Genomic DNA, 13,858 nt, shown 5'->3' with positions numbered 1-13,858 from the left:
AATTTTAATACAATGTAACAATCTGCTCACTTTCATTTCTTACTGTCCTTTTTTCTTCTTTTAACAGGTATGACTTGACTCTGGATGAGATTAGGGACCTTACCTTTGAAAGAGTGAAATTTACCATGGGTTTACCTGAAGTTCAACGTGCATTTCTAGAGATGGTAAGACACTCCAGAATCCTACATTTATTTATTTAGAGGTAATTCCATGTGTGTTTGCATGCAAAGAAAAATTTGTTTTCCAAATACATTTTGCCCAATGTATGTTATGTATTTGGGCTAGAATATGTAGGATAAATCAGTAAGATCACAAATGCTTCTCAGATGGCCAAGGCAGTGCAGAGGAAATATATGTAGGTGAAATTGTGTAGAATTGGAAAATCCTGTTGATTTTGAGTCCGTTGAATTATTTAGAGGAATCAATTTTCTACTGTCCACAGTAATGGACTTGGACTAGATTTTGACGGCAGATAACAACTATTCCATCCATTTAGTCTGCCCATTTTTCCAAATGGAGAGACCTTTATCAGTCCTTGGCCTTGTCTTCGAATTAGGAAAGATTTATGTCCATCCCATGCCTGTTTGAATGTCCACACTGTATTAGTCTCTACCATTACTGATGGTAGGCTATACCATTCATCTACCTCCCTTGGTAAAGTTAAACGTCCTTACATAAGCCTCCACCCTTCCAGTTTGACTAGGCTTGTGTTCATTTGCCCTCTAAAGTAAACTTTTGGGCTAATACTTAGTAAAATAACCTTCCATCAATACACATCACAAAGCCTAGTGGTACTGAAGCCAGTCACCTGCTTTTGAAAACATGCCCCTTAAGGCTAAATGCAGTATTTCAACAAAAAATAAGAAGGGAAACATTTGAGTGTTCGTGGTGTACTGTGATAGTTGGCAGTGCACATTGTACCCACCAAGTACCAGTAGACTCAATGTATTGCAATCATACTGTAAGATGTGGTAGTCTTCAATGTAAAGGTAGAGTCCAACTTATCATCTAATCAGCATTATTCTCGGGTAACCAGAAGCCCTAGAGTCTGCCAGTTGGGTATGGAGAGAGGTCCTATCCCACAAACACATTTTACTGAACAATCATTCCAAACAATGGGAGCTATGTATACAGAACAGTCCTGTAACTGCAAACGTGGTGCACTCGCCTTAGTAACAAATGAAATGTACTTTTTTATATATGTTTGTTGTTGTGTTTAGATAGATAAAAAGAAAAACTTTATCAACAGAAGTCTGGTTATTGGAGAAGTCCTGTGTACTGCAGATATGACAACTGGAGTTAAGGTAAGATCATAGACTCTTGTGAGAAAGAGCATGTCATCATTTTACTTTTTTATTCTGAAAGAAAAAGGATCTTTTAGCAGGAGGATGATTCCTTTGCAGAACATATTCAAACTGGTAATGTGTGTCTATTTAATGTAGTGACATCAGTAGAGCCCATGTTCTCATTAAGATGTGGGCTGAATGAGTAAGTAGGAGGACAGGACCCATAAGTAATTGTCTTAATATCAACTAGTTTGGCATATTTTGCTAGTGCATATTATAGAGGACTATATAAGTATTTTTCATTACTGGTGTACTTTACACACCCAAAAATATAATTAGAAGAAAACAGGAGTTTTAAAGTATTAAATGATCATAATTCAACATGTTTACACTGTGATCAGAGTTAAGATATCTAAATGTAATGCTGATAATGAGCTGGATTCAATGATTGCAAGTAATCACAATCACAGATAATGGGATAGCAATCCTCACTCAGATTGTAATGGATACAATTGGATAAAAGCAGTTATACATTAATCCCAGATTCATCAGCCGACATAAAGCATATCAGTTTTTCAATTCTCTCTATCCAGCCCAAGGTTTCCATTGCTTCATTAGTTAACACGATGGTGTGTTCCACAAATTCAACAAATCATCCTTTAGACCTCAATGTATTCAACAGTGTTTTACATTGGATAATTATTTTAATATCTAGACATGAAAGGCTTAACAAGGCTGTATTGATCTGTAATTATTCATTGCGTTTTGCACACTTCTACTTTTAATTATGAATGTATGTTTTTAAGCATCACTGTTCTTGAGATCAGAGTTTGTGTGTGCATCTATTTCAACTTCCCAGGTCTCCTCAAATAATCCCAGGCATCTCTTTGTTAACACTTCGGCAGCAGCGTATGATCATTATATACTGTATATGCTGATTGAATCTGATACAGTAGTTAATCCAGCTATGAACATGTAAGGAGACCTGCTGTAAGAGATTTTTAAGGACCAGCAATGAGGAAATATACTCCAATCCAGAAGATGTGACCTAGTACAAGCAGAACATTTACCGCAACTTCCATTTCTTACAGTGCGGGGTTATTTGCTGGTTGTTCGGTGGAGCAGTGATGAATCTTGGAAGTCCAGAACACATTCAGAAATGGTTCCTTCCCTTAAAGGTACAGCATTGATGCTCACTGGAGTCCTGGCTAATGTATATCTACATCTTTATAAGTAGCAGTATTGACATGATTGGCCTCTTTGCAAAGTATACATCATTAATGTATACTTTACCCTATGTATACATCATGGAAGCCCCCCTCTGATGCAATGATCCTCAAATCTTTAATACTTTCTCCTTTTTGGCAGAAGTTGTCACCTGTCAATTATAATACCGATCGTATTATAATGTGAAATTATCTGCTGTCATAGGGTCTGGACGCTTTCGGTTACATATCGGGACATATGTCCTGTATCGGGACAGTGAGCACATATGGTTAGATAAAGCACAGTGGGTGATTTGCAATAGAAAGTAACATTAAATTAATCATGCAATATACATTACTGTTTGTGTTTTGAGCGGAAGAATTGTCAAATTAAATAAAAATAGCATTGTTCGTTAGGTGGCGCTCATGTACTTTGGTTTCGGTATCTGGCACACACTACGAGAATTTATTTTGAAGAGGAAAAGTTTATCCCTTTGTGAAAATGTGACTGATACTTTTATCTGTGTTTTAAAAGTTGCCATGCCATAGTGGGAAAATATTGGCTGCAGTTCTTGTGTTTTCATGTTGTGGAAGCTTCTTAGCCACATTTGTTTGGCTGAAGCACAGATTTTTCCATAATATTGCGTGTTCTCCCTAAATCACAGCTTAAGTTAATGTTTATGCATTGTCTGTCTAATCTTCACCTTTCACCTCAACCCTAGGCTACAGGAGGGAGTAAGGGGGTGGTTGATGAGGTTTGTGTACAAGGCCTGGGGAGCATTGGCTGCATCTCCAGTCCTACTTAACGTCTCTTCATGAGTTAGAAGCAATGGAACATTTTCAGAGTTTTTTTTTAAATGTTGTTTCTTGGAAGACTCAAAAAGTGAATTAAAGGCTAAATGCAGAAGAAATCAAAGAATAAGTAATTCATTGCCCAACAGATATAACCAAAAGCCATTAAGCTTTACTGAGGTTACTGAGGGACGTAATTGTGTGTTCTTCAGTACATAGCACAGGTGGACCTGTCATTCTGCTAAGTCCCTGATTGATCAATGAAGGCTATGATCAGACCCCAAAGAACTACTCTGTGTGGGAGTGCTGACAACAGGCTTACATATCCCAGCACTCACAGTATTCACATGTAGAACTGAACTCTAGATGCTACGGATATACTGTATATGTATACAACGCGCTTCAGCAACAGTATAACCGATATCACTGGCATCAAATCTGGTCACACGGTGAAATGTACCTCTAATCTGCTCAGTGTAAATGTCGCTGAACTTGCTTAGTGGTTTAATTTCCAAGAGTGAAAGGCAAGAAGCAGAGGAGTTAACAAAGCAGGTTTATATAGGCAGCTGGTGTGACTCAACCGAGCAAAGCATACGGTGGTTAATGTAACGTTTATAAGTAAACAATCATTGTACTGCACATGTATGGTGTCAATGTATTACCGATTTATTACCTTAACAAGCCACTGGAGCATAAAATACAGTGCTGTATACAGTAGTATGGATTGGTTTTATCTCAGTTTTGGGCAATAAATTACCCTTAACTGCAGACCTGGGGGCAGGTCCAGGGTAGCGACAGTCCCCCTGCTGTAAAACCGGGGGGCAGGTGGCCCTCTTGGAAGAGCAGGCATCCTGTTGTGTTGTTGCTCAATGGGACCGTTACAGGAGGGATCTTTGATCTCCCCCAACTGGCCCATTTACATTACATTACATTTATTTCTATAGCGCTGGCAGATTCCTTAGTGCTCTTACAATCAGTAAAATCATTTTAAATCACAAACAAAAATAAACCGATACAAAAGCAGAAGAGGGCCCTGCTCTAGACATTCAGTGATTGAGGAGGGAGTGAAACGGTAGGAGAGGACTGCATGGATGGGGATGAGTTGCTTGTTGATCATTCAGATGGCTTGATTAGGGTAATGGCTGAGGGTATTGGGAGGATAGGTTGTACTCTTATCGAGAAAAAAAGTGGGTTTTCAGAGACCTTTTGATAGTCGCGTACGAGGGAGAAAGTCAGTGTCAGTACTGCCACCGGCTCCATTAAATGGTGCTGCACAACGTTTAGATGCTGTGCGCTGGGATTTTATATAGGCCAACTAAAATGGTGCATCGATAAATAAACATACCAAACAATAGAATATCTTAGTAATGAGAGGAAATAAAGTGTTTCCTCTGGAAATTCCATGCAATAGGTTAATATAAATTTGTAACCAACCCCCCAAAACCAGACCAGCCCCTACATTCCGTCTCTGGTGCTTACTATCACATTAAAATGCGTTCATCGTTGTTGAAGCACCAAACTCTCCCTTCAAGAACAAATGTGTTGCAGCTCAAAATTGCCAATATATTGTTTGCACACCTAATCTTATCCACAACAAATCTTCTTGGGGTGATTATAATTCTACAAATATCAACCGTGTAGAATTATAACCAATATTACAAGGACTAAAGGCAGCATTAATACCCTGACTGTGCAATCCCTTTTAGGCGAATATGTGGAATAGTGCCAATGAAACATTGCTTCCAAATATATTCTGGAACAGAGTGCATTACATGGCTAGTAGGCTGGTCTTCTGGGCCAAATTGTGCCAGCTCTCCCATGTATTTCAGAGCCATGTTGGACTTCCCTTAAAATCATACTAGATGCCTAGCTGGTAGGTGGTTCAACAGTGACTCTCCCCAATATGGTCAATAGCCAGCTGCTTTTGGACATAATACCAATGCCCTATTCCATTTTTAGGGTCTGGATAGCGAATTCAAGTAATTTGTATTACTAGGGGTACCAGTACCACGTGCTCCTTCTGAAAAATATGAGCTTTGTATTTCATAAAATATGGTTTAGGTTTTTCAGAAGAAATTATGATTTACTTTAAAATAACAGATACATTAATCTTTTGATGGAATAGCTAGATCATGTGGCTTAGATCCAATTTTTTAAAATAAAAAAAAAGCAAACCTAATTGTGGATGGAAAACTGGAATGGAAATATTATCTAAACGTTAAATCCCTTTGGATTAACAATTATTAAAAGTTAATGTCATAGTGTCTTGCAGCCAGACACTTAAATAAACAAAAGGGAGCTAAGCAAACAACTGGAAGGAGCAAAGCCATACTTATTTTGCTTGCTTTGTTATAGATTAGAATGTCTGCTAAATATTAACCGTCCAACATGTTGACTTGCACTGTATAGAAAAAGAATCTACATTTTTGTTAGGGTTACGGTGTAGGTTTTGTGCTGCCGACCTACTGCAAATTTATATGCAAAACCCAACCTGTAAAATAGAATTCTAAAAAACAAATGAGTTTCAAGGTCTAGGTCCTCAAAGCCGAATGGCCCTTTTGTCTTTAGCAGCATATGTATTTGTAACCTTTTAACCCATTAGGCAATAGAGGATTTTTAAAAAGTTTATAAATGTAATATATTTACAGTGCTTTTTTGTCATTGGGGCTGCAACGTATAAGCACACGCATTGTGTGACCAGTAAGCAAGGTGTTATAGTAGGAGACTCGATTGAGGTCTCTACAAACCTCCGAGTCCCTGACAGATCAAGAGGCTTCCCCTGTGATGTCAGCAATAATGTTATCAGCACAAAACGCCTGAACTTCAGGCATTTTAATCACCTTTGAATGTAATGGAACACAGGGCGCCTGATCTTCAGTGTACAGACAATTATTTAACCGAGCCAAAGTCGTACAGGGAACACCATGGGTCCCGTAGGCCATTTTTTTTCCGTGATGTTCCCTGTGCTTCATTAGTCCTCAGGGGGTTAAAACGGTCCCTTTGCTTTTCCTGAATCCTACATTTAAAAGTTCCATAGACTAAATACAAGTTTGCAGATTAGAATGAGTAATATACACAGATCAGCTATAACGTTATGACCACCTTCCTAATATTGTGTAGGTCCCCCTTTTTTGCAGCTAAAACAGCCCTGACCCGTCAAATGCATGGACTCCACTAGTCTCTGGCACCAAGATCCTTTAAGTCCTGTAAATTGCGAGGTGGGGCCTCCATGGATTGAACTTGTTTGTCCCACACATCCCACAGATGCTCGATTGGATTGAGATCTGGGGAATTTGGAGGCCAAGTCAACACCTTGAACTGATTGTGTTCCACAAACCATTCCTGAAACATTTTTGCTTTGTGGCAGGGCACATTATCATGCCAGTGGTCATAATGTTATGGCTGACCGGTGTATACATACTAACAACACACCTAATGTATATTAAAATTGGGAAATATATCTTAACTTAATTTTCTTGGGATCTACATGATCTTTTACGTTATCACCAACTAATTATTTTGTTGCTTCAAACCGTTATTGCTCGAGCGGGTAAAGATAGGTAACTGTTTAGATAATGCTGGCCTTGCCACAGGCTTCCGCCAATCCCCCTCTTCCATGAGGTTACATATCTCAAAACCGATTATACTGATTGCCCATGGAAGCTATAAGTATTTTTCATTTCGCATAGGTCATTAGGCCAAAAGCTGTGACATACTTTCTTTTAAGAATAGAAAGTATGAGATTTTATGTTTCCCAGGCGATTGAAACTATAGATGAGCCGAACTGTTCTTATGTGTCATCAAATTGTTCAGTGTTTCTTTAAATAATTATAAACTGGTTCTTCTGAATAGTTTTCAAAACCAGCCTCCATGTTGCACATTACCTTAGCTTGTCTCGACTTGCAGCGTCGGTTGTGTTCACCTACCTTTATTGTGGAGATGAGAGCTGGGAGCTGCCAGGAACGCAAAAGAAAGATGTACAATTTATGTGAACGTATACACATTTTGATGATAGGTTTCCTATCTGTTTTGTGGACTGTTATTTTCTAGGCGGTCACTTTGCAAACTCATCTGTCAAACACTTTGGCCTGAATGACGATCAGAGGAAGAATAATCCAGTACTTAATTAGTGAATCAGGGAATCCCAAATGTGGTTTATTAGAGCCCTACTAAATATAGATGTAGAGTGCATCTTTTTTGAAAACTATAAGTTCCTAGAATAGGAATAAAATGTGCTTATGTTATACTTTTTGGTAGGGGTTTAATTGCTATAATCTTCTAAAGTCGTAATGTACTAGTCACTGTAATTATATTCAGTAACCTATATAATAATGATAATAAATGCATGTGGGTTTATGATGTATGACCTTGTTGCATAATAGATTTAGATAAAACAAAACAAAAAACGGCAAGTTAAGCAGAATTAAATATTGGGCGTCTTATGTACGTGTGGTATACATGGATGTTTTAAAGGGTTCTGAGAAATGTTAATGTACAAATGTTGTGCTTGTATGCAACATAGATCTTTGTGTGCTACAGATTAATGTAAAACGGTTTGCAGTAAATGGTTCCATGTTTTTACTAAGTGCTCCAGTTGAAATATAACCTCTCTCTTTATTCCATAAATTAAAACTTTTAGAAATATTTTTTACTTTGTCAACCTTTTGAGATATACAGTACTGTGGATTTGACGGCAAAGTGATAATTGGGCATGGATATTTTCCGGTATTGACAATCAAATAGTATTTTATTGTTTTTTTTTTTCTTTGGTGCAACAGAGCCAGGTATTCACAGGGATGTTTGCAATGACAGAACGAGGACACGGCAGTAACGTAAGAGGGATTCTCACCGAAGCTGTTTTTGATCCAGCGTCACAAGTAAGCAACTGCGGTCATGTACGTAATATGTAGTAAAATGTTTTGCGTTAATACTTGGGTTGAAATATCCCCAGGAAACTTGAGTAGCGTCATTATATTAGGGAAACCTTTAACACTAGCGCTTTTACTTGACAGATAGGTTAATACAGATAAACACCGGGCAGGATCAGCACCGTTGCCCTAGATAAGTAAAAGTGAAAGAAATGGTAACATTTCTTTAGAACTATATAAGGCTGAATTTATAGATGCACAAAATGTTTAGCGGATCTTGTCACTGGAACCTTAACGTGTTTCTACAATGCAATTCCTTGGCTCTTGCCACTTTCACTTTCAACCCTTCCTTGAAATATTATTTTAACATAGTGCAAGGTCAAACCACACCTTAAGATCTCATCTAGAACTTCTAGTTTACTTTAACAATCTTCCATGTTTTCTTCTTATTGTTTCCGTTTACATTTAGGAGTTTATAATCAATACGCCATGTGAAAATGCACAGAAGATGTATATTGGTAATGCAATGAAAGGGAACCATGCTGCTGTATTTGCACAACTGATCATCAATGGAAAATCTCAAGGTTTGTATAGGTCATTCTTGGTTAACTAGACTAGGACCTCTTAACTGAACTATAGACACTACAAGGACTCTTTATAACATTAACAACTGTCCAAGACATTGCTATTAGCATACTTCACACCAGTGCAATCACGGATACTATTTTATATATACCTTCCCTTTGCCATATTTTCCTCTCGCTTTTTCTTAGGGCTTTTTTAGAAATTTGATGTTTGTGAGAATGCAGTGACAACAGCAGTAAAACTCACAATAATATGCATAATTTAAACTGCGTTACAAATGTATGAACACACTACTTAGGTTTTTAAAGAAAGGTATATTGGCAATGTGTTTGGGCTTAAATTTGAGTTAAAGCCATATATAACTGCTCGTAAATCTTTTAAATCTTTTCTTGTTACTTTTGATTTTACAGGCAATTTGTATATTCTACATTCTAGAATGTATACTTTTTCAATGGTGTGCTTCTTTATATATTTTTTTTTATTTGCGTTGAATTCAGCAGCATCCGAGTTGTCGTGTCGTACACAATTAGTGATTTTTGTTACAATATTAAAATGCATAAAACAATATACCATATAAAATTGTTTAATATGATATAATATATGCATAAAACAGTGAAACAAGATGAGTAGAACATACATTGAAAGCTAAAAGGTGAGAAAAAAATTATTATCCTGGCAGTGAATTTTAGACCAATGAAGGGTTTTGTGAATCGGTTAGTGAGTAGGGAAAGGTTTGAAAGTGAAAATGTCCTTATCATATCTTTCGTTATTTAAACACATTAACTGGTTTCGTAAAGTAATTTTTTTTTTTTACTCATTTTATCACTTGAAATGGTTAATCTACAGGGTTAAGAATAATATATCACATAACTCACGTTCTTTTTAATAGACAATGTATTAGGTATCTTACACTCTGGAGAATAGATAAAAGAAAATGTTACCTTGCGTGTCTCCCGCACTGTGAAAGCGCTTGTGAACACGTGTTGTACGCTAAATAAATATCACCTTGCTTCAGCTATGTTGGTTATCACCCATTTAGCATTGCCAATGTAGATTTGCTGATCTAAATCCTGAAGTTTTTTTTTTTTTTTTTTTTTTTAACCCCTTTTGGCGTTTAGGACCTCACTGCTTTATTGTCCCTATACGTGACCAAGATGGGAAAATGTATCCGGGAGTAGAAGCGATTGATATGATGCACAAAGAAGGTACTTAAAAACGTGTATGTAAAAATATTCCATGAATATACAATTTTATTTTAGCCTGAGCAGTCCATAAGGGAAAGGGATAGAAACTTCTCCATCCAGAAAAGGTAGTCTCACATTTTACAACTCAGGAGCGCCACTGTTCAATACAGATGATACTAAGTGCTCATCGATTACTGGAGAAATCATCAGAAGTTTTGGCCCTCAGAAGCACTTCTACACTTTGTAATCAACATTTATTTTTATTTAACACCCCTTAACTTTACTAATGTTGGTGATCCATATAATTGTTGGCGAAGGAGGTCTTCTAAGATGGTGGTGTTGCACTCTATCTATCTATATGTCTTTGACTGCCAGTTCCTGGGGAAGTAGAGAACTATTAAGCATTAAGCACTGTATATGCTCCTTTAGAGGAAATTTAAATATAGGTTTATGCAAGTGGTTAACAAATTTGGCGATTCATCATTCTTCAAATAACCAGCTAGGGCTACTGATATATTAAAATTAAATGTGAATAAATAACCCATGCTGTACCCAAAGTTAGATGAAAATATCACAAAGCACAAAGTCTATATGCTGTAGCAAAATACTTTACAGTTTTGTGCGTATGTTGTACAGGAAATTGCATTGCCCGCTAACTTATGTTGCAGATACGTGTATGCAATTCTTAAGGTTTGGTAATTTTTTTTTAAAGAAAAGTAAAGGACAAAGAGTACTTATAAACCAAAAATGGTAGTTTTTTTTATTCTGTGGTTTATCAACAGTATCTTGTGGTGTAAAAAAGCAGATATCTGTGTGTGGGGGGGGGGGACTTTTAGTCATAAATAGTAATACCTTTCTGCTTCTTTTAAGATGTGCCAGTGAGCTACACCAATACGCAATACATGTTCAGATGCATGAAATATCACCAAACAATATCCTCAATTCTGGTCTAAAGGACTAGTGTACCACAAATATTCAATGAAATGATTTGCTATAATCCATTTAAATTGATATTTTAAGTATATTCATTATTTTTTCTGCCTTAAATGTAAGTTTATAAAATGCAATGTTTACCCCAAATATTTTCTTATTCTTGCCTGTATATGGTGGCCCATAAGGTAATTCAAGCAATGCTACTATACTTTATAGTGTCTTCTTTGATGTAGAGTAGATGTAGCTTTCTGGTGACTATGCATAGACCATGCATCATTTTCACCTAAACCTGGTTCTTTATCAAAGAAATCTTGATTTAGAAGTACATTTTTATACATTGTAATGAAGCGGTGTGATCCATCGCCTGCCTCAGTTCGGCCCTTCCACAATAGAGCAGTGTCAGCTGCAACCAAGCTGGCTCCAGTAGGTACTGATGCTTGCTTTTCTAAATGTTTCTTTATGTTGTCGATGAGACTGGCTTGACAAGCCAAACCTTGTGTCTGCTTGTCCGGCATGGTTTGTGCCATTCCTCCAGCTGGCTCACACACCTTTAGAAGTAATCAATGAATCAAGTGCTGTGCCCAGACTGGGTCCACCCAGTAGCTTCCTTAATGGCACCACAATCTATGTCTATAGTATATAATATTACTTTTCATTGCTCTTAATTATAGTCCTCTTTTCTTTAAGGTCTGCATGGTGTCGACAATGGCATTCTGACATTCAGACAAGTTCGTATACCAAGAGAAAACCTTCTAGACAAGTTAGTACAAGACCCTTCATTGTTGTTTGTAGCATCCTGGCGCGGGTTGTGTGTGGTTAGCAGCAACTGGTTCTCCTCCCATGAAACTGAATTAATAGAAAAAGACACGCGATATTTTTGTATGTTTTCGGCACAGATCTAGGGGAAAATTAAGCGTTTTTAAAACAAAATTGTAATGGACCAGTGCTTCCTTTTATGTAAATATACTTTCATTTTGTTATTTTAAAGTAAGCAGGTAACGAGAATGACAAAAGTAATGGGAAGGAACCAGTGGCAGCCTCCATGTCTGACATTTGCAGATATATTAGACTCTCTTTTGATGTGATATTCCACACAACGTAAAAGTAAGATCACCCCTTACTGTCCCTCTAAAATATGGTTGTATGCCAAATTAGTTATTTTGGGTTGAGCCAGGGCTGCATGATGGTGCATGGGATGGTCATTAAATATATTTCGCCAGTTATGTGGCAATATACTTTACAGTATAGCTTACTAGTGACGGAGCAGGATAGGCAGGCTGAGCTGAAGAAAGCAGCATTAAGAAAGGGCTGCCCCACTATATCTTATTAGGTGAATTTGACGTCAGGGTCGGTAGAGCTTGCTGGGTATTGTTTAACAGCCCAAGAGTTTAGCAGTGCTGCTCGAGTGCGTGCATGTTTGGGTTTTAGAGTTTATGTAGCAATCCATGATGCAGCTTTCATGAAGGGGCTGCTTTGCTGGGCCTGGAATATCATTAACATACACAGTGCTCAGGGTTCAAGCCTGTGTGGATTCGGCAGCAATACGGAAACGGAGACGCTTGTGAGTAGGAACCATGGGAGGTTATAAATGATAGACCTTCTTCAGACCCCTCCCGGTTGTCCTTGTTTTAGGTCAGGATCAGAGCTGGCGGGGAGGACTGGCAGAGGAGCAAAACTTAGCTGTCTGAGGTACAGCTAGTTTCGGTGGCAATAGCACTAGTGGATAGCACTAGCGGATAGCACTAGTAAGTGCAGTACTCACCGTCGGCTGGATCCTTGGTCAGTGGCAAGCCGTGCTTCCACCATGCAGGGCATGTTATGCCAGTGGCTATGGCTATGTCAGTAATCTCAGGGACCCCAGCCAGTTAGCAAGTTTGAGATAACATGCTTATCAGTTAACATCCTGTCATGAAGTCTAATTTAGAATCTTCTCCTGCCTTATTACTGCTGGAGGCAGGGACTGTACTTGGTGAGACCTATTATCCACAAAGTGGTAGGTGGCAGGTCTGAAGAGATGGCAAAAATAAGCAAAATGTGAGGGGTAGATAAGGGGAAAGTACCTCCAGAGATTTGCTCCATATTTTTAAGGCAAATGTGCAAATTGATGTGTCAGCAACACACAGCATCTTTTATCTTTCCCTCCATGTTTAATGAGAATTGTAGATAAAAAAAAATAATCATAGCTGTTGTGGTTGTCCAGAAATAAACAGTGACTACGTGACTTACTCTCGTATTTGATAATTCAGCATTACTTGCGTGGCTTTGATGTAAAATGAAACTAGAATATAAAAAAAACCCAAAACATAGGTTCTGTGGAATTATGTACGGTACTTGTATGTAAACAAGTATAAATGCAAACATGTGACCATCGCGTCTCTAAGGAAATCATAATTATCTAAAAAAAATCATTTTAGCTGTAAATTAGTCTGTTTTATTTACTGTCTGGGCGCATTTCGTGTTGCTCTCAAGTTGCCTCAAATTGTCAGTCTGTGAATGCTCACTTTCCTGTCAGACATTCTCAGTGAGACTGCAGTTTCAGGTCTCCATCTTTGTTTTATATACATCACTACCCATAGGTCTGGAATCGTCTCAGAAAAGCTGTTGATGATATGACATGAGAAACACATAAATTGCTGAAAGGCCGTTGTTTCAATATAAGAGGCTTTTATTTATTGCTTATTTTATATAGCACCATCATATTCAGCAGCTCTGTTATATAACAGAACATTTAGCCCTGCTCAAACAAGCTTACAATCTTTGTTGATCTATACATTTCCTATACAGTTTGTTTTTATAATCCCCACATGCAAAGAATAATTCTGTTGCTGTAATAATAATTGCTATTTTATTTTTGATTGACCCTGCAGGTTTGGCTCAGTCTCTCCAGATGGAAAGTACCGCTCATCCATTGAAAACAAGGGTGCCAGATTCAACGCCATGCTGGCAGCTCTCACACCAACGAGATTGGCATTAACCTTTCAAGCCTTGGGAGCCATGAAGGTATT

The 13,858-nt window shown here is 37.8% G+C and overlaps 1 protein-coding gene across 1 annotated transcript in view; it reads left to right on the top strand.

Moving 5' to 3' along the window:
- ACOXL (acyl-CoA oxidase like) overlaps nucleotides 1-13,858 on the top strand; it is a 123,015-nt gene that overhangs the window by 11,570 nt on the left and 97,587 nt on the right. Inside the window, exons 2-9 of the mRNA XM_053460798.1 lie at nucleotides 68-164; nucleotides 1,221-1,304; nucleotides 2,378-2,464; nucleotides 8,062-8,160; nucleotides 8,621-8,735; nucleotides 9,855-9,941; nucleotides 11,541-11,613; nucleotides 13,721-13,853. Of these exons, the coding sequence (XP_053316773.1) occupies nucleotides 68-164; nucleotides 1,221-1,304; nucleotides 2,378-2,464; nucleotides 8,062-8,160; nucleotides 8,621-8,735; nucleotides 9,855-9,941; nucleotides 11,541-11,613; nucleotides 13,721-13,853 (775 nt within the window). The remainder of the gene's footprint in view (nucleotides 1-67; nucleotides 165-1,220; nucleotides 1,305-2,377; nucleotides 2,465-8,061; nucleotides 8,161-8,620; nucleotides 8,736-9,854; nucleotides 9,942-11,540; nucleotides 11,614-13,720; nucleotides 13,854-13,858) is intronic.

The sequence above is a fragment of the Spea bombifrons genome, chromosome 3, assembly GCF_027358695.1.
Source record: "Spea bombifrons isolate aSpeBom1 chromosome 3, aSpeBom1.2.pri, whole genome shotgun sequence".
Taxonomy (NCBI): domain Eukaryota; kingdom Metazoa; phylum Chordata; class Amphibia; order Anura; family Pelobatidae; genus Spea; species Spea bombifrons.
Note: the sequence above shows the minus strand (reverse complement) of the source record. Positions and strands in the feature narration are given on the sequence as shown.